This window comes from Ustilago hordei, assembly GCF_900519145.1.
Source record: "Ustilago hordei strain Uho2 genome assembly, contig: UHO2_contig_14, whole genome shotgun sequence".
Taxonomy (NCBI): Eukaryota; Fungi; Basidiomycota; class Ustilaginomycetes; order Ustilaginales; family Ustilaginaceae; genus Ustilago; species Ustilago hordei.
The window spans coordinates 206,675-234,188 of record NW_024545255.1 but is presented as its reverse complement, the minus strand read 5'-3'; the positions used below and the strand labels follow the sequence as shown (position 1 = coordinate 234,188).

General features: G+C 52.2%; 11 protein-coding genes across 11 annotated transcripts; 6 read left to right on the top strand and 5 right to left on the bottom strand.

Moving 5' to 3' along the window:
- Positions 1-52: 52 nt before the first annotated feature.
- Positions 53-466, top strand: UHO2_05557 (uncharacterized protein; the record flags this gene model as incomplete). The annotated part of the gene is made up of 1 exon (XM_041554728.1): positions 53-466. The coding sequence occupies one exon, from the start codon at positions 53-55 to the stop codon at positions 464-466; it is 414 nt and encodes a 137-aa protein (XP_041410662.1).
- A 2,343-nt stretch (positions 467-2,809) lies between these two features.
- Positions 2,810-3,844, top strand: UHO2_05556 (uncharacterized protein; the record flags this gene model as incomplete). Its single annotated transcript, XM_041554727.1, has 2 exons — positions 2,810-2,951; positions 3,036-3,844. 2 exons carry the CDS (start codon positions 2,810-2,812, stop codon positions 3,842-3,844), a joined length of 951 nt encoding a protein of 316 aa, XP_041410661.1.
- Positions 3,845-3,934: 90 nt separating this feature from the next.
- On the bottom strand, positions 3,935-8,509 carry UHO2_05555 (uncharacterized protein; the record flags this gene model as incomplete). Its single annotated transcript, XM_041554726.1, has 1 exon — positions 3,935-8,509. One exon carries the CDS (start codon positions 8,507-8,509, stop codon positions 3,935-3,937), a length of 4,575 nt encoding a protein of 1,524 aa, XP_041410660.1.
- A 900-nt stretch (positions 8,510-9,409) lies between these two features.
- On the top strand, positions 9,410-10,403 carry UHO2_05554 (putative rho GDP dissociation inhibitor; the record flags this gene model as incomplete). The annotated part of the gene is made up of 5 exons (XM_041554725.1): positions 9,410-9,461; positions 9,564-9,706; positions 9,790-10,009; positions 10,099-10,274; positions 10,386-10,403. 5 exons carry the CDS (start codon positions 9,410-9,412, stop codon positions 10,401-10,403), a joined length of 609 nt encoding a protein of 202 aa, XP_041410659.1.
- A 175-nt stretch (positions 10,404-10,578) lies between these two features.
- Positions 10,579-11,086, bottom strand: UHO2_05553 (uncharacterized protein; the record flags this gene model as incomplete). Its single annotated transcript, XM_041554724.1, has 2 exons — positions 10,579-10,744; positions 10,842-11,086. The coding sequence occupies 2 exons, from the start codon at positions 11,084-11,086 to the stop codon at positions 10,579-10,581; spliced, it is 411 nt and encodes a 136-aa protein (XP_041410658.1).
- An 895-nt stretch (positions 11,087-11,981) lies between these two features.
- On the top strand, positions 11,982-14,228 carry UHO2_05552 (putative SUP35 - eukaryotic peptide chain release factor GTP-binding subunit; the record flags this gene model as incomplete). Its single annotated transcript, XM_041554723.1, has 1 exon — positions 11,982-14,228. One exon carries the CDS (start codon positions 11,982-11,984, stop codon positions 14,226-14,228), a length of 2,247 nt encoding a protein of 748 aa, XP_041410657.1.
- Positions 14,229-15,971: 1,743 nt separating this feature from the next.
- Positions 15,972-16,836, top strand: UHO2_05551 (uncharacterized protein; the record flags this gene model as incomplete). Its single annotated transcript, XM_041554722.1, has 2 exons — positions 15,972-16,469; positions 16,555-16,836. The coding sequence occupies 2 exons, from the start codon at positions 15,972-15,974 to the stop codon at positions 16,834-16,836; spliced, it is 780 nt and encodes a 259-aa protein (XP_041410656.1).
- Positions 16,837-17,412: 576 nt separating this feature from the next.
- Positions 17,413-18,443, bottom strand: UHO2_05550 (uncharacterized protein; the record flags this gene model as incomplete). The annotated part of the gene is made up of 4 exons (XM_041554721.1): positions 17,413-17,505; positions 17,721-17,806; positions 17,912-17,973; positions 18,076-18,443. The coding sequence occupies 4 exons, from the start codon at positions 18,441-18,443 to the stop codon at positions 17,413-17,415; spliced, it is 609 nt and encodes a 202-aa protein (XP_041410655.1).
- A 621-nt stretch (positions 18,444-19,064) lies between these two features.
- Positions 19,065-21,338, bottom strand: UHO2_05549 (putative ser/thr protein kinase; the record flags this gene model as incomplete). The annotated part of the gene is made up of 1 exon (XM_041554720.1): positions 19,065-21,338. One exon carries the CDS (start codon positions 21,336-21,338, stop codon positions 19,065-19,067), a length of 2,274 nt encoding a protein of 757 aa, XP_041410654.1.
- Positions 21,339-23,218: 1,880 nt separating this feature from the next.
- On the bottom strand, positions 23,219-23,534 carry UHO2_05548 (uncharacterized protein; the record flags this gene model as incomplete). The annotated part of the gene is made up of 2 exons (XM_041554719.1): positions 23,219-23,278; positions 23,376-23,534. 2 exons carry the CDS (start codon positions 23,532-23,534, stop codon positions 23,219-23,221), a joined length of 219 nt encoding a protein of 72 aa, XP_041410653.1.
- Positions 23,535-25,456: 1,922 nt separating this feature from the next.
- On the top strand, positions 25,457-27,331 carry UHO2_05547 (uncharacterized protein; the record flags this gene model as incomplete). The annotated part of the gene is made up of 2 exons (XM_041554718.1): positions 25,457-25,478; positions 25,905-27,331. The coding sequence occupies 2 exons, from the start codon at positions 25,457-25,459 to the stop codon at positions 27,329-27,331; spliced, it is 1,449 nt and encodes a 482-aa protein (XP_041410652.1).
- Between the last annotated feature and the right edge of the window lie 183 nt (positions 27,332-27,514).

Below are 27,514 nucleotides of genomic sequence, written 5' to 3'. Positions count from 1 at the left end.
GGGGAAAAGAGCGGCAAGATGAAGAGACGAGAGGGACAAGAACGGGTCGGAGATGTCGAGATGTATCGCAATTGGTTGCGAGAAGGAGCAGTTGCTGATTTCGGGCGGTCCACTGGAAGCCGAATGCAGTAAGATTGACAGCGGTTCAGGCATAAAGATTAGAGAAGGCAAGACACAACCATGCCAAGGAAGCGTGGCACAGCGTCTAGAGGAGCGGCGGAAGGGAGGTGAAGATGTGACAGAGGTAGAGGGAAAGGGTGGAGCGAGACAGGAAGGTGGCGGAAGAGATGGAAGGTGGTATGGTGTGGGTAGAAGGGGAAGGCGAGGAAGGAATGTCAAGGTTGAGACTCGAGGCTTGCTAAATGCGGAATGGGAGCCATCAATAGCGTGTGGAGCAGGAGAACGGAAGATCGAAGCACAGAAGACGAGGCTGAGAGGCTTAATGAGCAGTCGTTGGAAGTTGTGAGACATGGAGTGCCGGTGAAGGATGCTCTCAAACTTATTGGTATGCTCTTGGCAGACAAAGCAACTCTCTGCTAACAAAAGCTTGGTTCGATGCATCAAGGGTCAAAGCATGTGCACACCCGCAAGCGGCCGCGGCGACAAGGCGGATGAAGGATACAAGAACGGCATCTTCGCCGAGATTCAGATCAGACACGCCAAACCTGTCTGCCCTGCGCTTAACCGCCAGAGGGGGGCAGGGCCCCATAATGATGCTATGCAATGCTACACCTGAGAAGATAGAGGAGTCCTACGGATCGCCTTGAAAAGGCTAATCCAACAGTTGTGCAAGGCTGTTGCTTGAGGTGGAACATACGAGGTGTTGATGAGATTCAAGTCTGCTGGAGGGATCAGCCTGCTGTCCTTATCCCCACTCGCCTCTGCTTCTGTTGCCCGTCTGTCTGTCTTACTCTGCAACAGTGTCATCGGTCACTCTTTCCAACCATGCTCGTACCGGAAGGGCTGCCAATTCGGGGCCCAACGCTTACCCTTTCTGGGACGTCGACTGGAACAACCTCTAGGTGTTGGGGGGTATGCGTTGCTTGCAAATGCCATCTATGTGTATAGACCTTCGAAGCTGGATAGGACTCAACCATGTTTCTGTCCATTCTGGCCCATGCACTGCCTTCTTGTGACCTTCTTGTGCTGTCTCAGGCGTTGTTCCCTGACTTATTTGCTTCAGAACAACCGAAGAGCTCAACATTCTCGTCAGCTCAGCACAGCATCAGATATCAAAATGACTCAGCCATTGACCGTCGTTGCAATGGGCTAAGTGGCTAGGGGTTATACCTTTGCAGCTGGGAGGGGGAACCGAGGAGCATCCGTTTGCAAGAGTGCCATGTCTCAGATTATGGTTGGTCGTTGTTACTGCACACCACGGTGCAGAGCAGCATCCTCTTGTGATGCGATTCGAGCCAAGCAACGAGCCGATACAGTGCTGTCAGAAAGAAACTTGCCTCTTCAGGAAAGGGCAGGATGGTGTCGGTGCTCTTCGCTCGGATCGCGTTTAGCGAGGCACGCACATTGAGGAAGACAGGCTTTTTGAGATAGACGTCGCCGGACATGGTCCTCTGCTCACCGGTCAATGTCCATTAGCATCGACCATCCTGAACAGCTCGTGAACGTTGCTGGGGCAGCAAAGTTCAGAAGGCTCGTCGCCGATCACCTTGCAAGATCAATGCTGAGTTGAGCACAGCGAGTAATGTCTCTGCGTTGTTCAACCTGCTGTCAGGATCACAGCCGATCTTTTTCGAACCAGGTGGGATTCAGGTGCCGTAAGCTTGGTGCTCAATGAGGGCCATGTCTCAGTTGTCTTTGCTTTGCCACTGTAACCGCCGATCTGACAGTAAAGTACTCGCTGGATCCGAGATGGTCGCCTTACAATCACTCGTTGCTCCCTGTCTTCCAGTGTCACTTCGGCAGAGGCGGCATTGGGAGCGTTTCTTTGTATGGTCACACCTCGGGCAGTCACAATCTCACAAGTCGTCGTCGGATGTGCGATATAGTACGAATGGTGACCGCTTGAGACGTCAATTCTGTCCCCGATCACATACACCGAGGTGCTGAGATTCTCGGTGCCTTTGCAAGGGGAAAGCTCAGCCTTCAAGATTGAACCACTGTCGTTGCCCAGCCACCTCCCTCTTGGTTTTCCACCATTTTCTACAAGACTGCCTCATCGGTCTGACCTGTTTGGTCGCTTATGGTCGTGGCCAAGCGCGCCGATAAAGCAGTCATCAACTGGCTCTCGGCAGAGCTTGGTTCGCTCTTCATCGCTAGTCGCTTCTATGATAGCATGTGCACTATGGGTAGCGCTCGGCTCTCCTCTCTTGGAGAATACGCCCGGGCGGCTCAAGCACACGCTCCTCCCTTGGCCGTACAGCACGGCTACATTTGCCGAACGATAGCAACATATGTACCAGCACGGCTCTTGCTGATGGTCAGGTCTTGGCCACAGCCAATCACAAATCGAGGTCGACTATGACAAGGAACCTTGTCCTTGCAACATGCTCGCTCTGTTCGCCTTCGTGTAGTTGCTGTTACATGGTCCCCGCTGACGCGCGCGACGACAGCCATCTTTTCCTGGAAGGACGCTTTAGCCATGGTTTGAGGGACCCGCATCTCATCCTCTCAGGGACCTCTCAGGACTGCTCAGCTGCAACACTTCTGTACAAATGCGGCTGCGGCCGGCACGGCTGGTTGCAGCTACGATAGAACTACTCTTCACCGTCACACAACAACTTACATCTACGCCACAGGAGCATCAACACGGAAGGGCCCTGGCGATCAGCCTTTCAGCCAGAAACTCAGCATGTACGCTGCTTTAAGGAAGCTAGGCACAATCAACACCAACGAGCGGATCCAACGCTTTGTATCCGATCAACGCCACCAGACCCTGCAACAGCTTGATCACGACTATAACTGTATCTGTCGCGATTGCGAAAGGCAGCAGCGTACGTACCTTTCTCCACTGCAAGCTCAAAGATTTCGTATGATTCTGGCCTCACACGCTTTGGCCTTCTCTTTGCATATTCTAGTGCTTGCACTGCGTCGATCTCGTCGATCTGTGCCCAAGACTCACAAGGACGCCTCGACGAAAGAGTTCATACCGCTTTTGAACTCAGAGGAGGGTTTGCACTCCGGACGTGCAGCATTGAGCAGCGAACAGCCCCGACAGACTACATTTCGACGCCGACCCACTAACGAGAACGCAAGACGAGGCGAGAGCAAGCTTGGAAGGGCTGCACATCTGAAGCCTGGTCGAATCACGCTTCCTCTACCTGAATCAATCTTTGCTACCAAGGCCAAGAGTGAAGCGGCAGATAAGAAAATGCAACCACTGCTCGTGCCCTCTGCAGCCTCCTCCTTGGCCGCCTCCCGCCCTGGGAAGAAACGCGAGAATGCAAGCAAGGTTGAAGTCGGATCGTGCCCAAACCCTTCCGAGCAACCGGAGGAGGCCGAAGATGGGAGCAGCTGGGACAGTGACGAGCATTCGCTTCACTCGAATCTGGTGCACCACGAGGCAAAGCAAATGAAGAAGACACAGGAGGCGATTCCTCCGTCGACGACAGCAAAAAGTCCGGTGAGATCGGAGAGCGGCCAGCGGGAAGAGAAGGACGAGGCTACATGTCCCTTGTTGGACGATTTCTTTCAACGCAACCCCGCTGCGGTAGCGAATGGCTGGTTAGCCATGCCTCATCATCGGGATGTGCCCGAATGGATGGTGGAACGAGATCGATCGAAAGCGATGCAAAGTGTAGCGCGTGATCTGATCCAAACCAATCAGCCGAGATTGTTGGGTCTTGTACCTCAGTTCAGATCCAGTAGAAGGTCTCGTCGCAAATGAATCCAAACACAAACCTGGACAATGCAGATGTTTTGCTTTCTAATGTGATCTTTCTATTATGTGTGCAGTGTTTGTGAATGGTGGTTGCCATTACACGAGCTTCGCCTCACTTTCTTCTACCTCGTCTGTGCTAGACCAACCAAAGAACCTATACAACCCATCCCAAACTTCCGCCTTACAACCCATTGCCAATAGCATCACTGCAGGTAAATGAATCAGGCTAACCCAAAAACACCATCTTGCAGACTTCACAGTTCCTTCTCTATAAAACTTCCATGCAGCATGAACCATCAGCCCGTTCAACGGTGTACTCAGTACCGCATAAGCCACGGGACTAACAATCCCGCTAAGCGGTATCATAACAGTGCATATGGGTAGGAGGGCTAGTGCATATCGTAAAGAGACTCGACGGTTTAGGGCTGGGTTGGTGACTGCCATCATTCGGTATCCTCCTCTAGCGTATTCTGCGCGAAGGGTGTGTGCGAGAGAGTTGAAATGGGGGAATTGCCACGCGAAGAGGAGGGCTGCGAGACTCCAGCCACCCAGGTCGTGGAAGTGGGAAAGGGTACCAGTGCAAGCAGCCCAACCCATTAGAGGAGGAAGTGCGCCAACGATTGCTCCGATCCATGTGTTTGCGATGCTTACCCTCTTCAACGGCGTATAGGTGAAGGAGTATAGCACTACGTTTGCTGCGCCCAACACTGCGGTGAGAGGGTTAACCATTGTAGCTAGCACTCCAACACCGGAGACAACGCAAGTGGAAGCAAATCCAAACGCATGCAGAGGTGTAACAACACGTGATGGTAGAGGTCGGTTCCGCGTACGAGACATCTGCGCATCATACGGTGCTTCGACTAGTTGGTTTAGGGTGTTGGCTGCTGCACTGCACAAAGCCATCCCTGCGGTAAGAGCGAGGAGTGTGGTGACAGGGGATGCTACAGCTACGGTGAGTGAGGCTGGACAGAGTGCGTACCCTGCCATTCCGGTGAGGACGACGAGGAAGGTTAGGCGAGATTTGGAGAGCTGTTTGTAGAGCTTTGGGATCGTAGCTGTTGAGATTGGTAGAACAGGGCGGTAGGAGGAGAAACTGGTGGAGGGATCACGAGAGCGTAGTCCGGAGACCGAACGAAGATCTACTACTGTCGGATCGTCGGATAGCGGTGCGAATGATGATGGATCCAGTGCTTCAACTGCGCTGCTGGGAGAGGCAGCGGTGATAGTTGCGGCGTTGTTGGTGGTGGTGCTGAACTCTCGCCTAGCCGACACTTGAGCATGCAAACCCCTGCTGCGAGTCAGTGGCTGCCGACCAATAACCTTCGTTCTCAACGTCCTATACGTACTCCAAATAGCATCGCCATCAACATAACACCCTTTCAACCACCTTTTCACCTCTCCCTTTTCACTCTGATCCCACTCAAAACCCTTCCTTGAATGCAAGACCCTCCTATTATCAAAGATAACACACTCCCCCTCTTCCATCTGCTTCTCATACCTAAACTCCTCCGCAAGCGTCAAATCTGAAAACTTTTTGAGCGCTCTATAAAACAACTCTCTCTTCTCTTTCGTCTCCAGCGCCTTTGTCGGATGCAGGGGCAGAGGAGACTGGAAAGGAGGGGAGTAATTCACCGCACTCAACCTCGGCATAGTTGTCCCTTCCAACGCCGGTCCAGCGTGTCCCTCGGTCTCATGTGCAAGTTCAAAAGTCGGATGCGTAAACCTATAATGTCTTCCATCATTAACATAATGAAATCCAACCGGAACTTTGGTGAGACCTTCCCATAGTTCGCGATCTTGCTCCCACATCCGTTCAGCGACTTTGAAACTGTCGACAAAGATACTTGCTCCTCCGCGAACTTTGTTCCTCAGCATATGCAAGAATTGGAAGCGGGGTGGGTTTTGGAAATAGAGTAAGTCCATGTGCAAGCCGAGATCGAGGTTGGTGTATGCGATGTTGCGAGCGTCGGCTTTGGATTGGACGTCCCAGAGGAGACCGTAGAAGGTGTTACGGAGTTCACCCATTGTTGAGGCTAGATCGCGAAGACGGGCTGATTCGGGGCCGGGCTCGGTGGAGGTAGTGTCGGTGGGGAGACGGGTGACGAATGCGAAGCCATCGCGGACGACGGCTTCGGTGAGCGAGTAGAGAGCTTGAGTGCGGTCGTTGGAAGTGGTTTCTGGTTTGATGGCGTCCCATGGAATACGAGCTGGTCGGGCCACAGCGCCCTTTAGCAGCACATGGGCGGGGAGCGGGGCGTCAGGTGTCCAAGGTTCCGTTTTGAAGTGGCTGAGATCTTTGGCAGCCCAGCACTCGGGGACGGCCATGATGTCCATATGTGTATCCGCGTACAACTCCGGGATGGCATGTCGGAGCAAGAACGAGGTGGGCAGATCCGAGACGTGCGGTGCATCTGCTGGCTTGACCGAGCCAAAAGTGGCAGTGAAAACGTTGACAACGGCGTGCTCCTTAGCGAAGGTCAATCGAAGTGCTGGCTCGTCTCCCGAGGTCACCAAGGATGGAGGGTGGTTGCGATCAAGCAGGTCAACGCCAAGTGGCACATCGCTGGTGTGGAAAAGTTTCTGGCGGTTGCTAGGATGAACCGATTGCGGTGCTTGGCAGGCATCACGAAGCCAGACGTGATCGAAGTGGAAGGGTTTGAGACCCAGTTGCTGCGACTCGATCGTGATTCCGTCCGAGAGCGGGCGAATCAGAATGTCCGATTCAGGAACGCGGAGCTCAGCGACGCTCTCCTTTCTGATACTTGCAGACAAGCTGGATGCCCGTGTAGCAAGCGATGGCGAAGCTGCGCCAATCTTTCGGCATCGCGTGCTGAACGGCTGCTTGGTAGCAGTGTACAGACCTGCTGTGGCCACTGCAGGTATATGACTCGAGAATTGACGATGCCACTGTCTGAAAGCCCGACGACTAGCTGCAGCCACACGTCCGTTCGGCCTGAGCAGCATAATTGGCAACACCGACAGAATGCGACCCTCTGTCGCCCATCCCAACGACGCCGGCGCAGCTGCATTAGCTGACGCTGGTGGATGACCGGCATTGATCGTCTCCTTGCTCGCTGCTGCCTTTGCCGCCTCATCGTCCCTGGTCAGGTAATCAGCGATAGCAAGATTGGCTGCAACGATAGCAGCGATACCAAACACGAGGAAGAGACTGCGTCTGGTTGCATCCCACTTGACATTCTGCTCAATCTCCGTCTTCAGATCGGAAAGACTGATGGTGAACCGGTTATTGAGATCCTGAATCTCTTGCTCCAGATTGTTCTGCTCTTCTTTCGACTCGGCTTTGCGGTTGTTCATATCGACCTGAATGTCGTGCTTGAGTCGTTCGACGTCTTCTTTCATCTTTTGCTCCAGAGCATCGACTTCACGTTGAAGAAGGGTTGTGATGCTTCGCAATCCAGCAGCGTCGTTGCGTCCACGCACTTGCACTTCGGTGCGAATCTCCGAAAGAGCTGCTTTGAAGAGATAGGTTTGATTCTCAACGTCACTTTTGTTGAGACAGGCATGTGCGAGTTGCCGACCGCGAGTGGTGATAAGATGGCGGACGCCTTCCATGATTGCTTCTGCCGGGTCGTGTCGCTGAGCGATTTGAAGACCTAGCTCCTGTGAACCGGACTCATTCTGAGCTTGCTTGCCCTTTCCTGGCTTGCTACTAGCTGCCAGTCGCTGTGCTTTGGCTGCATTCGAAATCCAGCCTCCAGACTCTAACCTCTTCACAAAACCATGAGTGTCGAAAGGCACCTGCAAGCTCTGCAGAGACTGGGAGGAGGCGGGTCGGTGCAAACGTTGATCGAACTCGATGTCCCTCTGCCCAGCGTTGGAAGTGCTTGCCGTTTGTGGTGTTGTTGCGCCATCAGCAGAAGCACCGGATGAGGTTGTCGAGTGCTGGGAGGACTCTGGCGGAGGTGATGTTGAACCTGACGCTGTGGAAGAGGACGAAGCGGATCCGTCAGAAGGAAAGATGGTCTGGTCGGACTGAGGGGTGGCAAAAGAAGGATAGAGGTTGGTTGCAGGATTGAGCGGAGGAGTTAGACCGGAGTAGACCCTCTTGTTCTGTTCTTGAGCATGGAAGAAGCGTTGCTTGAGAAGGTCTTCGCCACTGAGGGGGCCTGTACTGGCTTGTGTGGCATTTGGGGTCTGTTGCGCTTGCTGGTCTTGTTGCTGACCGTCGGATGAAGGTTCCGGCTGCTGCTGTTGCTGTTGTTGCTGTGATGGCGACTGACCAGAGCTCGCTGATGTGGAGGAGGAAAATGGAGAAGATGCTGCTTGCTTCTCTGCCTTGACCTCTGCGTCCACATTGAGCACATTTTCTGTCGGTGTGCTGCGCGAAGAGGTCTCGGCGTTGCTGGTGCTGCTGGATTGATTGCTCCTGTTATCAGTGACTCTGACAGAAGGAGCAGCCCTGGCGTCCGGTTCCGCAGCAGCTGCATATCGCGACGGCTTGCTCTTCGCATCTGAGCTAGCACTGAGTACTGAAGATGTAGAGAGGTTGAGACGTTGTGCGCTGCTGAAGGGCCTTGAACGGCGGGAATGGTGGAAAAGGTTCCTCGGTAGGGAATGTCGCTGCACCACGATTTGTTGACGGAGGAGATCAGGGGCGGCCTGCCGTGCAAGGCAAACTGAGGCCTTTGGTCCAACTGTGGTCCAGCTCATCATGTAGACGGAGCTATGCCGGTGCGTTCTGAGGCTACCAGCGAGAGCCAGATAGGTTACAGAAGTACTTGGCTACAATAAGCTTTGAATCGAGGTGTTGCGATCAAGTCGACATCGTGATGCTCGGGTTGTACTGCAAATGCCGTGAAGGCAGGTAGAGCGGCGGCTGTAGATGAGTCGCTGACACCGCTAGACGTCGTCGTGATCTAGACAGGGTGAAGAAGTAGGATGGGGTAGTGGTCATCAGATACCCTTACTTGAACGAACAACTTTGATCTTCCTTGTGATTTTGGTCCGATCCGAGCCCGGCCGCGGCAAGCCAAATGTTAATGATGAGAATCTGACAGAATGATATAAATATATAGATATATATATATTTGTCGGAGATGGCGCTGTTAGTCAGCATGACTCTCACAAACAACAACTCAATTTCGCCCTCGAAAAGGTGCATAGTAGTGTGCTTTGTGTTGGTCTCGACGCGCTTGCGCTGTGCGCCAAATCGAGTGCCTGCTATTCCAAAAGTCTTGCATTGAGCTTCGTTGATGCTTGCCAACTTGAGCTCAGGCTAAGTGTCTTTGAAGTTGAAGGGTGATGTTTATATGTGTGCAGAACAAAGGGGCTTGAGTCGCACAACTAGCCTGGAGCGTTGCTTTGTATGAGCGTGTGGCACGCATGCGCCGTTTAAAAATTCAGCTCGGCGCAACAGCCACGGCGAGAATGACAGCGCCACATAGCGCATCTGAGCAAGCCGCGTGTGTGTGTGTGTGTGTGGCGCATACTGTGGTACAGTAATGGATCTTCTTTGCGTGAAAGCTTAAGCGATTCCCTTCTCCTCATCATTCAACCCACACCGTAACCATCTCAGACCGATCACCCGCTGTCACTCGCGCACACACAACAATGTCGCACGCACAGGAACCAACTATCGCTGACGAGGAGCTCGCTACGACCAGTAAGGGGCACAATCATCGGTAGCTAGATGCACTTGTACAGTGACGCTGACATCTATACACGCTCTATCATCTTAAACATGCACCACCCTGGATCCTTACAGCCGCCGCCGGATATAAGGTCGGGGAGAAGAAGTCGCTGGCCGAATACTCGCAACTCGATGCTGAGGACGAGTCACTAGCAAGATGGAAAGCCAGTCTTGGTATTGGTGCTTCCACCGGTGCTGTCGATCCCAACGCTCCCAAGGTACGTCTACACGATTCGACTTCCGCTGAAAGCGATTCGCCACGCTGACGTGGTGCACATACGCTCTTTGTTACTACCTGCAGCTCTCATTGCATAACCTCTCGCTTGTATCGCCAACAGCACCTGGCGGAGTCGTCTCAATCAACCTTCAGCAGTCCAAAGAGCAGCTCGCACAGATCAAGCAGAACCCTATCAATGTCAAGGAAGGTGTCGAGTACAGCGTCAAGATCCGATTCAGCGTTGGCAGCGACATTCTTTCCGGTCTCAAATACGTTCAGGTCGTCAAGCGCGCCGGTATCAAGGGTAAGCAATCCAACGAACCGCCGATCGCCCGAGCAGAGAAAGTGCTTGCTGACTTTTCTTGTTGTGCTTGTGGATCCATGGCGGGACAGTCGACAAGATGGAGGAGATGATCGGATCTTACGGCCCTCGTGCTGAGCCATACGAGAAGACCTTCGCTTCTAGCGAAGCACCAAGCGGTATGATGGCTCGCGGAAACTACAGCGTTCGCAGCCGTGTCGTTGATGATGACAACAACGTCTTTGCTGACTGGGAGTGGGCCTTCAAGGTAAGTAATCTGATTGTGTACCCTTGTCCACGGTGCCAGCTGCTCTTCGCATGGCAGCACACATGGCTCACTTGGACAAAATCTCCTTTCCGCACCCTCTTGCGCCTACAGATCGCCAAGGACTGGTAGATCATTCCACAGATCGGATCCCGCGCTCGATCTCACCATCCCGTCTCATCCCTTCTCCAGCTTCCACCTCATCCATTCAATCGTAATCATCACAATGCAACTATGTCATTAATACCCTAGCTCCAAGCATGGTTGCGATCCGGCGTGTGAAATCATAGATTGCTCTCTGACTTGTCTAACCCAAAAAGTTGAATACAAAGAAATGAAGAATCACCGAGCCAAACAGAAAGTCTCCAAATGCTCTCTCCGGAGACACCTTTGGGAACGTCTTGCCGTTCTCAGGATTTGCCTGCATACGCAGTGATGCTGCAAGGACGAACTGGCCAACAGTTGACGCGAAGCTGCAGGTGCGGAAGCAGAAGGTACATTTCAAGAATCAGTGTGTAGTCCAGTCGTAGTTGTAAATCCGCTCAGGTGCTGTGTCGGATTGATGCTTACCCTGCGATGAAAGAGTTGAAAGGGAAATTGGTGATCAGGGCACAGTAGACGAACTGAATAATGCCTGAAAGCATCAAGAAGACCAGGAATGCATCGACCACTTTCAATCTCTTTGGTGAGTTCTCGACGTATGAGTTGTATAGTGTTGACAGTGGCGAGGACGGGGATGTGGATGTGGATGATGATGCAGAGGCGCGAGCTCTGGATGCTGCCGATGATGGCGCTTTGGATCCTTTGGGAGGCATGACTGTTGGTTCTGTGAGTATGCGATCTCAATCCGTGGGATGCAGGTTGTTCCGATGGAAAAAGACGGATGCTGAAGTGCGGAGCGTTTTGTGCCCGGCAGTGAGAGGGCCTAGGTAATGCTGTCAGCCGAAGCAAAAGGTGTTTGTCAGTCGAGCCCGTGGACAGAGATGATGATGCCAAGGTCGATGAAGTAGTTGAGAACAAGGTTGCCAACAGAGACATGGCCCAAACGTCGTTGCTGTGCCCTGCCGCCGTTCTTCCAGCGTGTCTCCCGAGCGATTTTCCGTTTTGTCTTGTTAGAGCCCATCATGTTTCGGCCGTGAGCTGGGAAGGTGCACTTTTCTTCTTGGAGAAATTCGAGAATTTTTTTGGAAAGCTTCTTGTGGTTAAGTGCTGCTGAGCTGCTACTTTTTTTTTTTTTTTTTTTTTTTTTTTTTTTTTTTTTTTTTTTTCCCTTTTTGGTCCGGTTTGTGCTCAGACGACGTTTGCCAAGCTCAGAGAGAGGCTCTGCTGTCACTTCTTTTTGCCTTCATTTGGAAGGTGAGAAAGAGAACAAAAAAAAAAAAAAAAAAAAAAAAAAAAAAAAAAAAAAAAAAAACGCTGCACATCATCGACGCACACAGCTTATTCTATAACAGCGATGCGATTCGTTGCGGAATCGATATTCTCATCTTGACGCTCTTATTCACCCTTTCCGCACCACTAACACCATATCCACAACCTTTACTCGAACTATAGCATCGTGCACAGACTTGAAGGTCGACGAGATAACTCACACACACCGACACGGAGCTTACCGCACTCCAAGACAGTCTAGTCCGAACGTCGTCTAAAACCGCATCACTTCCATTGATAGGCTCGAATTCCCACAAAGGACGATCTCTACCTCCCAACATGAACCCCAACGCTCCAAGCTTCGGTGGCTTCAACCCCAACGCATCGGGCTTCGTCCCCGGTGGTAAGGGGCAACAGCAGGGCCAGCAGCAGGGTGGTAACCCATACGGTCAGCAGGGTGGATACTACCAGCAGGGTTTCGGTGGTCAGCAGCAGCAGCAGCAGCAGCAGCAGGGATTCAACGGCGGCTACGCTAACCAGCAGTACCAGCAATATCAATCATACGGACAGCAGAGCGGTTATGCGCAGCAGGGCTTCAATCAGCAGGGTTTCAACCAGCAAGGCTTCTCCAACCAGTATTCTCAGCAGGGTTTCAGCGGTCTGCCACCTCGTCCAGCTGCATCAGGATCCAGCCAGCCTCCTGCACGGGCACCCGCTGCCGCTTCTTCCGCCGACGCTGCTCCTCGCAAGCCCGTCAGTATCTCCATTGGCGGCGGTGCCAAAGCTGCCGCCGATGCCGCCCCACGAAAGCCAGTAAGCATCTCGATCGGTGGTGGCGCTAAGCCTGCTGCATCTGCTGCACCTGCTGCCGCCGACAAGAGCGATGCTCCTCGCAAGTCTGTCAGCATCTCGATCGGTGGCGCTAGCGCTGCGAAGAAGCCTGAGGTCGAGAAGGCCGCCCCCGCCGGTGCATCTGCTGAGGCTCCAGCACAACCTGCCGCTGTTGCAGCTGTCAAGGCTTCTGAGCCCTCTTCCACCGCTGTTTCTGCACCCTCCTCCCGCGCTGAGTCGCCAGCCGCTGCCGCGGAGGCCAAGGTCGCTTCGCTCTCGGGCAAGGCTGTTGCTACTGAACGCGCCAGCACCAACGCCGACCAGATTCTCGCCGAAGCCTCCAAAGTCACTGACGAAGAGACACTTAAGGATCTCTTCGGTGACAAGAGCGAGGATCTCAAGTCGCACTTGAACATCGTTTTCATTGGACATGTCGATGCGGGCAAGTCCACGATGGGTGGTAACTTGCTCTACCTCACTGGCATGGTTGACAAGCGTACACTGGAAAAGTACGAGCGAGAAGCCAAGGAGGCTGGACGAGAGTCGTGGTACCTCTCGTGGGCGCTCGACTCGACAGCACAGGAGCGTGAGAAGGGTAAGACTGTCGAAGTTGGTCGTGCCTACTTCGAGACGGGCAAGCGTCGTTACACTATCCTCGACGCTCCAGGACACAAGTCGTTTGTTCCGAGCATGATCAGTGGTGCTGCTCAGGCTGATATCGCCGTGCTTGTCATCTCGGCACGAAAGGGAGAGTTTGAAACTGGTTTCGAGCGTGGAGGACAGACTCGAGAGCACGCGGTGCTTGTCAAGACTGCTGGTGTTCAGCGTCTGATCGTTGTGGTTAACAAGATGGACGAGTCGACAGTGCAGTGGCAGAAGGAGCGTTACGACGAGATCGAGGGCAAGCTTACACCATTCTTGCGATCGGCTGGTTTCAACCCCAAAACCGACATCACCTACATCCCCGTCTCGGCTTTCGCCGGTCAGAATCTCAAGGAACGTGTTCCCAAGAGCGTTTGCGACTGGTACGATGGACCCGCACTTCTCGAGTACCTCGACAACCTCAAGCTTGGTGATCGCAAGATCTCGGCACCGCTCAAGATGCCGATCTCGGAAAAGTACAACGATATGGGAACCATCGTGGTCGGTAAGCTGGAAGCGGGTAAGATCAAAAAGGGAGACACCTTGCTTCTCATGCCCAACAAGGTATCGGTGGAGGCTGTGGCCATCTTCAACGAGCAGGAAGAGGAAGTGCCAGCTGCTATCTCGGGTGACAACGTTCGTGTCAAGTTGAAGGGTGTCGACCACGAAGAGGTTAGTGTTGGTCACGTCCTTTCGGACCCACAGAACCCCGTTCACGTTGCCACGCACTTTGAGGCGCAGCTGGCTATCTTGGAACACCGCAACATTATCTGTGCTGGTTACAGCGCTGTTGTTCACTGCCACACTGTTTCGCAGGAGGCCAACTTGGCAGCCTTGTTGCACTACTACGACAAGAAGACGGGCAAGAAGAGTCGACGTGGACCTCAGTTCGCCAAGAAGGGTATGAAGATCATTGCGCTGGTCGAGTTGGCTGGACCGATCTGTGTCGAGAGGTTCAAGGATTATCCTCAGTTGGGTCGATTCACACTTCGTGATGAGGGACGTACAGTGGCTATCGGTAAAGTGACCAAGTTGATCACTTCAGCTGATAAGTTGCCAGATGTTGCTAAGCTCAGTGTGAGTGATGCTGCTTCTGCCGCTGCTGCCAACTAAGTCTAAGGTTCTGATAGATCGGTTCGAGCCCGATTGCAGCAATTTTTGTATGTAGACATCAAAAAAGAAAAGACGACGTGGGCCTGCAATGCACAATACCTTGCAGTTCAAACCACACTGTGTTTGATCGAGGTCCGCTCGCTTGGATGGTTTGGTGTTCAGGAGGAGGAACTCAAAATGTGAGCGATCCAGTGAGCAACGTTGACAAGCTCGGCTGCTGAGCAAAGAGAAACAGAGACAACAGGGAGCCGAAAATAGACCAAGTGTTTGCCCGGCAGTCGGCCATCTTGCAAGCAGTGTTGATCAGCGATCGAGAAGGGTAGCATTGACTGGGCCTCACTATCTGGCACGTTTTATCAGGAGAAGGCAAAGCACAGCTGGATCGAAACCATCCAAGGTGGTTGCCATTGTGGATAGCAAGCCGATATCATTGCTTCTTGCGACGATCGAGCGTAGGGTTTGGATAGAATCGAGATGGGATCTCAGAAGACCAAGTCGGAAACCGTGCGAGAGCCAAGCCAGGCAGCAAGGCAAGATCCGAACTGGCACAAGTCAAGAGCGAAGAACAATGGAGAGGACAGGAGGGCAAGAGGAATGCACAATTACTACTCACACGTTAAAATGCAATTCTCCTTCCAGATCGCAGAACAACGGCTTTAGTGCACTCCTCGACACGAGTCGGCTATTCCGATCTTGCATCATCATCATCATCACAGCTGCTGCCCCCTTTTTTCCCATGTCACATGTATTTCCCACGCCACGTCGAATCGTTTGGCTGTGCTGCTCAGCCAGAAACTTGGACGAAGCCCATACCAGCAATATGCACAGCACAGCACAGCACAGCACAGCACAGCACAGCAATGATACAGTAACAACCAATCAACCGAGCTTCTTTGAGGGCACATTTCTTTGAGAGCACATTTCTTTGAGGGCACATTTCCTTTCGGCCACTTTCTCGATCGGGAAATTCAAATGCCAATGTCAAGTTGGCTGTTCGTCAGCCAAATCGCTCACTCTTTTTTTTCTTTTTTTTTTTTTCTTTTTTTTCTTTTTTTTTCCCTACTCAGCAGCTTAATAGATAAACAACAATGCTGCCGCAAAGGAGAGAGATATGGCGCGGTCGAATCTTCTCTTCGCTATCAAGAAAGGAAGACAGTGACTACTGCTGGATAGAAGCGTCTTTGTGGTCTTCTGTCTCACTTGGCGAAGCGTTCTTTTGCCTGCCAACCGATCCCCCGCTCGCTTTCTTGATTCGTCTGCCTCTGCGGAAGCCATCATCATCATCATCGTTGATCCCAATCGGCTTCGCTCGCCTTCGCTGCTAGACTTCGATCGTCGTCCACTCTATCAATGCGCTCCCCTATGCCCTCCCATTGTCTCGTATCCAAAGCCCGCAGATCTGTGCTAAACTCGACACATGCTCTTGTCTTGGCTTAGCTTTCCTCCCGCTCAGTATTGTTGTATCCTCGTGGCTCCAAGAGACCTGCAAGCAATATATCATCTCCATCGAACTACCTTCCTTCCAACCCTCGCCCGCTTTTGACTTTTCACCATCACTGCCACCATCTTTTCCCACGCAACATAGTGCCAAGCTCGAACGCTCTCCAATACTCGTGGCCGCTTCCGTAGCAACGCTCTCCATCTCGCATCCATATCGCATCCATCTCGCATCCATCTCGCATCCATATCGCATCCATCTCCATCCTCGATCTCGTCGTCATCAGCTTTAATCCTCTGCCCAACATGGCTACAGTCACGACTCAGAACATGGCTTGGTCCAACATGCCTACCCTTGCCCCTGTCCAGCTGCACTACTCTTATGCCGCCCAGCCCTCTCATAACCACCAGCAACACTCCCACCCCAGCTCTCCACACCGCAGCCAACACCAGCCATACTACCATCCTGCCTCCTCCGCGTCCGCTGTGCCGTCTTATTGCATCGATGCTGCCCCAAGGATGTCCTTCGATGCCCTCCCTGCTTCTTCCGCCCGTGGTAGCTACGAGGCCTACGCATCTGGCCCCTACTATAGCACCGACGCTCACATGCGCACTCAAAGCCACAGCATGGAAGGACTCTACACATCTCAGCAGCTTCCTGTCAAGAAGCGCACCCGCTCCAAGATGTATCCCTCGGAAGAAGCTCGTCAGGCAGCCAAGATGGTTCAGGAGGCACGTCGACGCGAGCAGAATCGAAACGCTCAGCGAAGAATAAGGGATAGGAAGGAGCAACATATCTTCAAGGTAAGCCCCAAACCCACACCTGTCCAACGACCCCATCAATTCTCGATTCGAATACTGACTTCAGTGTATTCGTGCATTATGGTAGTTGCAAGGCGAAGTATCAGCACTCCGCAGACAAGGCGAGGAATTCCGGACAGAAGTTTCAGGACTCGAAGAAATGATCCGCCGCCTATTCGACCAGAAATCAGAACTGGTCCGCAAGCTTGGAGGCATGGGTGTCACCGTAGACCTAGAGATGGGTCGATTTCCACCTATACTCTCCGACCCTAACCGACTCTCACTCCGCAAACCCACGGAGTCGTTTGCTAGTAACAACGCGCTTGGACTCTCCTCCTTCTCTTCCTCTTCCTCGTGCGAACCTAGATAATCGGAGATGAAAGAAAGCAGCAATGGAGTTCTCTCTCCGCTCCAATCTTGCGCTTCGTCTTCAGCATCGTCCTCGGCTACTTCGCTTGCTATTCCTCGCTTGCTACTCCTCGCTCGCCTTCTTTCCTCAACCCCACAGGTGAAAGCAATCGATCGAGAGGGAGTGTGACTACGTATCATAGTCTGGCAATGCCTCCGCGCTCGCCTGCGGTGAGAGGATCTGATCCAGCAATTTATTCGACATGGGCCGATGTTTTGCCTTGGATCAAGGTCGATCCTCTGTAGTCAAATGCGATGGCTACCTCCAATTTCCCATCTCTTGCTTCGAGCGGTCAGTGGATGCACCAGCGAGCAGCCGAAGGCATATACCTCGTGACTCTTCCCTCCCCCAATTCCCCACCCAAACGTCTTAGTCCCACTTGTAATGGTCTCCATGTATTTTATCACCCCCCTGACAGCGAAGAAAACATACAGGGTTCAGACGTCTCCATTGGCGCAAGACGATCTCCCTCCACCACAAACCCAATCTTTCTTCTGCATGTGTCGTAAAATGGGTATGTGAGATTGCTGTGTGAGTTTAGAGGAACTTCTTCGCGGCAGCTCTAACTTTCGCATCGAAAGATGCATTCTCTATTGGTGAATTGGCATCTTGAAATGGATTCATCATCACCTGTTCCATCCGATTCGACCAAGGTAAGAGTGTTAGTGAGAGTTTTTTGAAGCAGCAACAGGGGGTTGAAGGGGAAGGGGGTTGAAGGGGAAGGGGGTTGAAGGGGAAGGGGGTTGAAGGGGAAGGGGGTTGAAGGGGAAGGGGGTTGAAGGGGAAGGGGGTTGAAGGGGAAGGGGGTTGAAGGGGAAGGGGGTTGAAGGGGAAGGGGGGCTTACTTTAAGATAACTCTCCCAAACATCGAGAAAAAAACTCTTGATTCCCTCTTCCAGTTTATGCTCGTGGAGGAGGACCATTTTGATATCTACCATCAACAACCAAGAGGTAAGGGCGGATGAGGTTAGTGTGATGGGGCGGGCCGGAAAGAGAGGGTGGGGATGGGACAGAGGGGTGAAAGGGGGGAACTCACTTCCAGGAACAACAAAACAACTTGTTGTATATTCTTGGATCCTGTCTATACTTTTCAGATACCTACCCCCGAGCGATCGAGCAGTAGCGAAATTCCAATATCGAAACTCCAAAGCTTCAGTAGCCGTGCGACGTATCCACGAAGTAAGAAGGAGTTGGACTTACAGATAAGGACTAGTAATCAACGCATCCTCAATAGTGTCTAGTGCGGAGTGCGCTATCATTTGCAATTCGTATCTCTTCTTTCTCGATCCCCCCGACCCTCCTACTCCGCCTGATGCTGCTCCACTCGCCCCTGCTGTACTTCCCGCACTATTGCTTGTGAGTGTAGTAGTGGGAATTCTCGCGAGGAGGCCACCAAACATACTCGATCCACCTCCTCCACTTTCCGCCGAAGAAGGAGTCGAGTTGGAGTTGGTGGGATAAGATGGAGATGTGCCGGAGGAGGAAAAAGAGGAGGCGAGTTTGGGAGTTATTTCGGTCTCATAGAGCGGGTTGTCTCTGGTTCCTATTAGAGTTAGGTAGTATGACATGCTTGCGTGTTATGCTTCCGAGCCAAGGGAAATATGCGGTCGTTCAAAGGCGGCAGAAAAGGTAATGGTGGAAGAAGAGACGATTGAGAGAAGAGTTGGAGGTGAAGTGGAAGGTGAGAATGTGTCCGTGCGCAATCTTTGACAGCTCTCCAAAATCACAAACAAAATTAGGGTCAGAAATTCGGGTCATAAAAAGGGGACATCCTTCTACTTTGCGAACAGCATCACTCGAGAACCTCATCACACGAAGCTGTACGCCTTCTTCTCGCACAAGACTCCAAACCGAAACAGCCCTTGGCTGAGACTTGACACACATCTCACCGATCCCATAGACACACTTGCACCGAACGAGAGAGAGACGAAAGATGATTGATTGCCAAAACTAACGAAAAGAAGAACCAACAAAACCAAAGCCCGAAATCGAAAACCGAAAACCGAAAACCGAAAAACCGAAAAACCGAAAACCGAAAAACCGAAAACCGAAAAACCGAAAACGAAAAATCGAAAAGCTGTTACTAAAATGTTTCTGTATACGCGAGCGAGTGAGACTGAAGATGAAAGAATCGAAGTAATGCTATGCTGAATCGTAACATCAAACATCCACATCCCTTGGTCGGGGGTTTAGTAATCATCATGTTTCAGCGTCACAGACGAAAAGCCACTGAAGGGGTTACTAACCACTACATCGCCTTCTTCATCCCCAACATTCTTCTGTCCTGCAACGGCCTTCATCTCGACTGTCTTTGCCGGCTTCTTATTATCCCCCTGATGGTCCAAATCCAAACTCCTTGACTCTCTTACATTCCTGAAGTTGACCGCATCAACACCGTTCGAAAAAGCAGGAACGATCGGTGGGGTGGAGTTTCTAAGGAGACCCCAAGAGATGTTGGAGAACCATTTGTGCTGTTTCACCTCTGACGCGCCGGATTGGCTTCCCATTCTCTTCAACTCATCCTTGATCAACAACTTGCGAATGAGAGACTTGCCAAAGGAAGAGATGGGGATGGAGTCGGGAAACGGTACTTCGTTGCGAAGAACGTTGGAGAAGGTCTCGTTTCGTGTTGAACCTTTGAACGGGGTGGTGGCAAAGATCATTTCATAGATCAAAATACCAAGTGTCCACCAATCGACAGCAGAAGTGTGACCGCAACCTTTGATGACTTCAGGTGCGATGTACTCTTCGGTACCGACGAAGGAGTTGGTTCGGAGATCGGCGATACAGCTTCTTGTGTCGACAAGAGGAACGCTGTTGGGTGTAGCTTGACGGATCATAGCAGGTGCACCACCTCGTTGGGTTGCTCGTGCGGAAAGATCGAAATCGGAAAGCATGACGTGTCCGCTCTGGTGCAAAAGAATGTTTTCGGGCTTGAGGTCACGGTAGATGAAACCCATCAGATGCAAGTACTCCAAGGCTGCAATCACCTCTGCAGCATAGAACTTGGCATCTTCCTCCGGCAGACATTTACCGGGACGTGTCTGAAGAGCACGGAAGAACTCGCCTCCCATACAGTACTCCATACAAAGATAAAGGTAGTCTTCCGACTGGAAGGAATGGTAAAGCGTCACAATGAACGGATGGTTGGAAGCAGCCAAGATCTCCTGTTCGGCCATGACGCGCTTGATCTTGTTACGCTTGATCATCTCCTTCTTGGACAAGACCTTCATGGCGAAAAGCTTATCGGTCTTCTTCTCGCGCACGAGATAGACTTTGCCTACATCGCCTTTACCGAGCATTTTGACCTTACTAAAGCTGTTAGGACCCACTTCGACTTCTTTGACCTTGATGCTGTTGCTCGAGTAGGTGCGTCGGAAGCTGCCTGGGCCTCGGTTGGGGCCGTTGCTGCCAGCCAGAGCAGCAAGGTTGGCAGAGCTGCTGGGAGGTGGAAGCTGCGACTTTTTGTCTTTGCCATTGGAGCTCTTGGATCGAGCGGAACCGGGGAAGGTGATACGACCGGACTTGGGCGTGGAAGAGCCCTTAGCACTGACGCTTCGGCCCTTCTCAAAGTCCTTGTAGCTGAAGGAAGTGGCGGTGCTGTCCATGCGAACGGGTGAGTTAGAGAAATAGGTCGAATTGGCCTGGTCCTTGGAAGGTGGGGCTGGTGCACCACCTTCCGAGGCAAACTGGCCGTGCTTGGCGCCGGAAGCATCAGGTGAAAGGTAGCCGTTCTTGGTGTTAGCTGGAGGATCGTTGTGCTTGGGGCCGCCAGCGTTCTGGCCATTCTTGTAGAATCTGTTGTTGTCGGGAGCGCTGGAAACACGTCTCATGAGACGGGAAGCAAAGCCCTGATGAGAGGAGTCATTATCGCTAATGTCAGCTGGAGGCTGGAGCTTGCCAGAAGCAGAAGCAGTCATAGCGTCGCCGATGGAGGCAGAAGGATTACGGTCTTCGGAAGAGTAGCTATCGTTGGAGAAGGAGCTTGGGTCTGTAACGACGGTGCTGCCGTTCATAGGCTGGAAGTTGGACGAGCCAGGAAGGTGGTGATGCTCAAAGTAGTCACCGTTTCTGTTGATGCTGGACTCGGTGGAATCGGTGTGCCAGCTACGGTCATGGGAGCCGTTGCCAGTGTGGTTGCCACCACTGGGCTTTCTGCCAATGGATCCAAACTTGAACATCTGCTTCCACTTCTTGTCCTTTCCTCCAGAGCTGCTGCCGCCGTTATTCTGGTGGGGATGCGAGGAGGAGTGATGGGGGCGGGAGCCATGGGCGGCGGGCGACTCGCCAATGCCAGAACTCTGGCCTGCGAGGCGGGAAAGGTGAGAAGGGGTGTTGGAACCGCTGGCAAAAATAGAGGTGGACAGAGTGGGAGGCGTGGCATAAGCGCTGCCGGATTCGTGAAGAGGTGTAGTCTGCATGGTGCTCATTCCTGAAGATGATGTGGCGACAACGGAGGGCATGCTGGACGCAGCGGTGGATAAAGCTGCGTTGCGACCAAGATGGATGAGTTGCTGATGTGTGCGAAAAGCGGCTTGTCGGCTGAGCAATGAAGTAGAGCTGCGAAGGTCAACTTAGGTTGTGATGCGTTCCTTGGACGAGCTGCACCGATCTACGAAGGCAGAAAGTATGCGAGAGAAACTCCTGGCAGGCGGAACAGTGGGTGTAGAAGAGAAGAGAGGATCGTTGTCGGCGAAAGCAATGTCCGCGAAGCAAGAGCAAAGGCTTGGAGTCCGTGGCGAAGGGTTGATGTAGACTGAATGCTACAAGTGCATCAGTGTTCAGCGAGCGAGCCTTGTCGTGTGTGGCGTTGCAAGTATCTGCGCTCTCTCTCTCTCTCTCTCTCTCTCTCTCTCTCTCTCTCGTTTGGTATAGAGAGGTAGCCACTGAGGAAAGGGTGACGATGATGTTGACAATGCTAGCAGTGGGGAAGGGAATTGCGAAGGACAGTCCGGATAGTTGGCGCTGTATCTAGCGAGGGGAGTTGCGGGATGGCGGGGAAGGTTCAAGTCAAGTCCGGTCAGGTCAAGTCAGATCAGGTCAGGTCAGGCCAGTCGAGTCCAGCTCATGGATTGGTTGCATCTCACGGCGACGGGCGGACTGATTTGACTGTCTGAGAGAGAAAAGAAAAAAAAAAAAAAAAAAAAAAAGAAAAAGAGAAAAAGAAAAAGAAAAAAAAAAAAGCGGCAGCAAATAGTCAGCCTCGGTTTCAAGCAGTCTCACTGTGCTTCTGCTGCTGCCGCCATTTTAGAGGACGCGGAGGATGCGGAGCCACAAATTCAAAAATCACAGAAAAAGGGCAAAAGAACAGCCAACGAGACGACCAGCAGCCAAAAGTGGGGGGGGGAAGGAAGCTCACGGTTCACCGATTTGCCATCAAACAAGCAGAGAGAGAGAGAGAGAGAGAGAGAGAGAGAGAGAGAGAGAGAGAGAGAGAGCTGATGCCTTTGCTGAAATTCGAAATTGCTCCAGACTCGTTACCCAGCTGATCGCGTTGCCTTGCAAGATCACTTCTCCTTGCTACCAGTCTCAACTGCACCGCATACCAACAGTTGGCAACTGCGACAACACAAGTAGAAATCCCAGGGCGCCTGAGAATTTTCGGGCCACCACTCAACAACGGACAACAGAACAAAGGTCCGCTTGCCAAGCCATCTACATCATGATCAACTTTTGGCGACCTAGGTGCTTCTTCAAGGCTGATCATGTCCCGCACGCGCACAAGTGCAAGGGCCATCTGCTCAGACTTGTTCTGCTCCACGTTTTCTCATGCACTTACTAGCCTTCTACTCTCTTGGCCGCTTCTTGCAAATCTCCAAACGCACAGCCGGACGCGCAAAATTAGATCGGGTGGTAGCTGAGCGAGGTCTAACACCACAGATCGTAGCCCCTCGCTATCCTTGCTCCTAAGGATTCCCACGCCGAAGGCTGTCAAGAACAGGCTACGACTTGGAGTCTGCTGCTTCTAGGCCATGCGGCAAAGAAGGTCGACTGAGCCGGTTGGTGCGAGCCGTCTCACTGAGTCAACGCGTCTTCATCTCAGATCCAAGTTGTCAACAGATCTCAGATGCGAACCGAACATTGGACGAGGTAGAATACAATTGGAAGCAAGCGGTTCGTTTCAGGTCAATCAGCTATCTTCGCAAGATGAGCGGAAGCAGCTCTCTTGCGGAGCGCAGTTACTCTCGAGGACTCAGAAAGCGCATGCTTCAAATGGAGCCTTAGCTGATCACCTTGAGCTAAGAGTTGGGTCGAGCTACAGTCGGGCAACGCAATGGCCTGCGAACCTGCATTGGGTATCTGTCCTAGAGACCATTTCTACGACCGTGTGCGCTGATTAGATCTAGCGCACTCGCTCAAACCAGCTCGATCGACCAAGAATGACAACGGAGAAGTCCATGATCTATTCAAGAAAACGTGTTAGAGGCAGCGTCGGATTGGTTTAGTCAGCAACGATATGATCGGAAAGAGGAACCTACTCGAAGACGAGCTCTACATACCCATTCTCCTGCTTCCAGGTAGATGCGCATCAGGTTACGAAGATCCTTGTTTGGCATCCGAATTACCGCTGGTGTGAGACCGGTGCTGCGCTTGATTCCAGACAGCGCCACGCTCACCAGCATGGCGTCCACAAGGAGATGAAAGATACGCCCGAACATGAAGTTGACTGCGTGTGCAGGTGTGGAGCGTTTGAGTGCTCGGTTGAAGGATTGCTCGAGCGAGTGTCGATGTGCGAGGATGCGGGACGATTTCGTTCGATAGAGCTCTTTTTGTCGGGACGGACTTGTTGTTTGATCAAACAAGGAGGTTGATTCGGCCGAATGCGATGCTTCAGATAATTATGAAAGGGTGCTAGTTGTGATGCGGATGCGACAGTCGAACACGATGCGATGGAGGTGACAATGAGGAGCCCAGTGGCAATGATGAGCGCTTGACAAGTGTCGATAAGCTTGGCCCAAACGCAGGGTTCAACTGCCTCAAAAAAAAGAGCTCCAATGTCCCCCGCGCGCTCATGCACACTCTAGCTGGGCTGAGCAAGCTCATCGGCTGTCTCTCACAAACCACAAAGGTTCAGAGATATCCTAGAAAATTCTGGCACTATTTGATACACACCCTACAGAGCTCTGGAGAACCAGGACTCACTTCCCCAACCTTGATAGTGGCTGCCGCTCCAATAAGCACTGTTGTTGAAGCCTGTATCTATCTCCTTGGAGTAACAAAGTTCTTGTCTCACCTTCCCCCCATTTGGTCTCTCCCCTGACAGTTTCCCAACCGATTCTGTCCTCTGACCCTTGACCCCCACTGACACTGTCCTTGCTTTGCTGGACCTTGCCAGTTCAAAGCTCATCGTCATGGCCAAGCTCTAGCCTGCGACATCATCCTCAACAAGACCTGTAGCTCTTGGTTTCACACAGACATGTGCTCCGATCTGGTACTGAAGCAGTATATCAGTCTCGGGATTGTAGAATCGAGCACTGCTGCGGAGCAGCGCATGTTTTTGTCAACAGAAGGGGAAATTGCAACCAAAATGTTAGATCATAAGATTGCAACATCAGGCAAAGTTGTCAGGGTTCCCCAGCTTCCACATCCCCTCAACTAGGAACTCCTGAGGTTGGTGGGGAGGGAGTGCTGAGGTTGACAGAAGTTCAGGGGAGATTCAAAAAGGTTCAAACAGGTCCACAGAGGTTCAAAGGAGTTCAAAGAGGTTGAAATGAGGTTGCATTGAGGTTGCATTGAGGTTGAGCTGAAGTTGAGGTGGCTTGCCCAACTTTGACTGCGCAATTTTCGCCAGAGACCCTAGCGCAAGCGGAGTGTCAGCCTTATTTAAGTGATAGGTGGCTGGAAGACTGCACTTTGAGTGCTGATTGGTCAGAAAAGCGAGGCAGTAGAGCAGTGTGAAAGTTGAAAATTCGCTTTTTTCCGCTTTTCAGGGGTTGTTGCTTTGAGATGGGACCCACTTTGAAGAGACAACCTCTTTCACACAAAAGTCAGCTCCTTCCAACCAAGCCCCTTCCTTCCTCCTCCTCTTTCAACTTCACTTGCCTCTTCCCCTTTTCATCTCTCCTGCCTCCTCTCCTTTCCTCTTTCCTTTACCCACATCTTGAGCATTGCCCTTGGCTTTGAGCTTGAGTCTCTCTTGCCAAGTTTCGTAGTCTCGAACCTCTTTCCCTTCCCACCTCCTTCTTGCGATTTTTTTCTTCTTTTTCTTTTTTGGTTGCGATCTCACATCTTTCATCGCTCAATACCAGCACTTAGCGCGTCCGCCCGCGTTGGTTTCATATCAACGCGTGGTAAAGCTCCATTCTTCTCCGCTTTCACTCGGCAACGTCGAAAGCTTCTTCTCAACAAAGCCTCCGTCAGGTACCGGAGCACCGCTTCGATCCGTACTTCGTCGTCTACCACGCCGACGATTACGATCACAACCACTTGGGTGCTGTCGGATCATCGAAGCTCATCCTAGCCAGAGGGTTCGCACAGAACATCGACATTAAGGTGTGCTCGCAATCTCGTTCAACCTTTCGCATAAGAGCTAGCAGCTTTGATACTCGGTCTCGAAGTCACCCCTGACACGAAAGCAACCATGCCCGTCAAACCAGAAAATGGTAAGTACATCTTTGCCTTCTCCTTTTTCGAGCTTGCCTCGTCCATACGTCACACAAGCGAATGATCTCTTACTGACAATCACACTCACACCTCTCTATATCTCATGCTATCACACTGTTCTTTCAAATATTCTTTCTATGATCACGTCCAACCTTGACCTTCTTCTCGCCATGGCTTCCGCTCCCGCACGTCCTGTTCCGTACATGACTACGCCCACTCGACCGCATGCTATATAACCACCACCGTTGATCCCTCCACTCCTTAACCCTTCCCCCTTCCCCCTTCCCCCTTCCCCCTTCCCCCTTCCGCCGTTTCGGAACCATCTTTGCTCCACACACGACCAACATAACACTCGAAACCTTCTCGGACGACAAAACCGCACGATCGCGAACACATCAAACGATCTATCATACGACGTGTACCAGCAGGCGACGAGCTGGACGAGCTCTTCGACTACCAGCCGAACTTGAGTTCAGAGTCCGACTTGAGCGAGGACGACACTACATACAAGAGTCCGGCCTCGGGCTCGAGATCCAAGATCAAGAAGGCGTCGACCCGGATTCTCGATCTGGGAACCATTCTCAAAGCTCCTCGAGCGACCCAGTACTCAACCCGCACGATCTACACCATGGTCAAAGACGACATTGTCGACCTCGAGCCCGAGTACCAGCGAGGTGTTGTCTGGACGGTGGATAAGCAATCCGCTGTGATCGAATCCATCATGCGCCACTACTACGTTCCACCCGTCCTGCTATCGGTTCAGAATCAAGTATCCACAGAAGATGAATTGACTTACGTCTGCATTGACGGCAAGCAGCGTATCTCGTCGATCTGTGCCTTCTTGGACAACAAGATTCCCGTCCGCGAGCCTTCCACAAGCCGCAGGTTCTGGTACAAGGAGGACCTGATTGCGGGCAAGACGCCCGCTCTCAATGCCGCTCAGCGTCGCAAGTTTGACAACGAGCAACTCACTGTCGTCGAGTTTGAAGGTCTCTCGGACGAGGTCGAGCGCGATATGTTCAGTCGTGTCCAGATGGGTGTCACACTATCCCCCGCAGAGAAGCTCGGAGCGCACTTAGGCCCTTGGCCTGACTTTATCCGACAGATGGTCAAGCGTTTCATCGACCCCACTCCATCGCTCGTGCACGACGACGAAGGCAAGAGCATGCTCATTGTCAATCGAGGCAGGGACTATCTGTTCACGGCACAAATGGCGTTGCTCATCATGAACCACAAAATCGAGAATTTCGTGCCCTCGGCTTCTGCGATCGACACGTTCCTCAAGCAACATGCCAAGGATGAACCAAGTCGTCCTCTGCGTCTAACTTTGCAACGTACCTTGGAGCGATACGTCGCACTTGCCAACCACCCAAGGTACGGCAAGTGTATCAAACCCGAGACCAAGCTCAATCGAACTGGTCGAGCCATGAGCAAGCCACTCTCTCCCGCCGAGTTTGTCTATATCGCTTTCTTGATCTTCAAGTTCCCCAACGCCTCGGTCTCGCAGCTGTACGAGCTAGTTCAAGGACTAAAAGCAGATGTTCGATCGCAGTTCAAGGATGTCTTGATGAACACCAACATTGCTAGTGTTATGCGTCGGTACATCGGCACAGCTACATTGACACCCGATGCGGAGGGCAGTTCGGGTCAAAACGGTACGTCTCAACACAAGCGCAATCGTGCGGCGCTCGCGGTTGGTAGCGATGAAAATGATGATCTTCCGCTATCCGCTCGTCGTAGAACGTCGAATGGCTTGGATGTTAATCCCGATGCGGGGCTGTTTAGGAGCGTTGGGGATAGTCCTAATCGTAACCCGTTGACAAACTTCTCGTCTGCTCCAGCTCGTCGTTGAAGGAGCATTATCACAGCACTGCACTGTTTTGGCTCAAAAAATTTCTCTGTTACCGCTCAGTCTCTAGATCATCGCTTCCTGTTCCACTCAATTTGTACTTTTATACCACGACCCGACCATTCGTTCATACGCAATACCACGATCCGGCAATCTCAATCATACGCAATTGCTTTCATCACATCT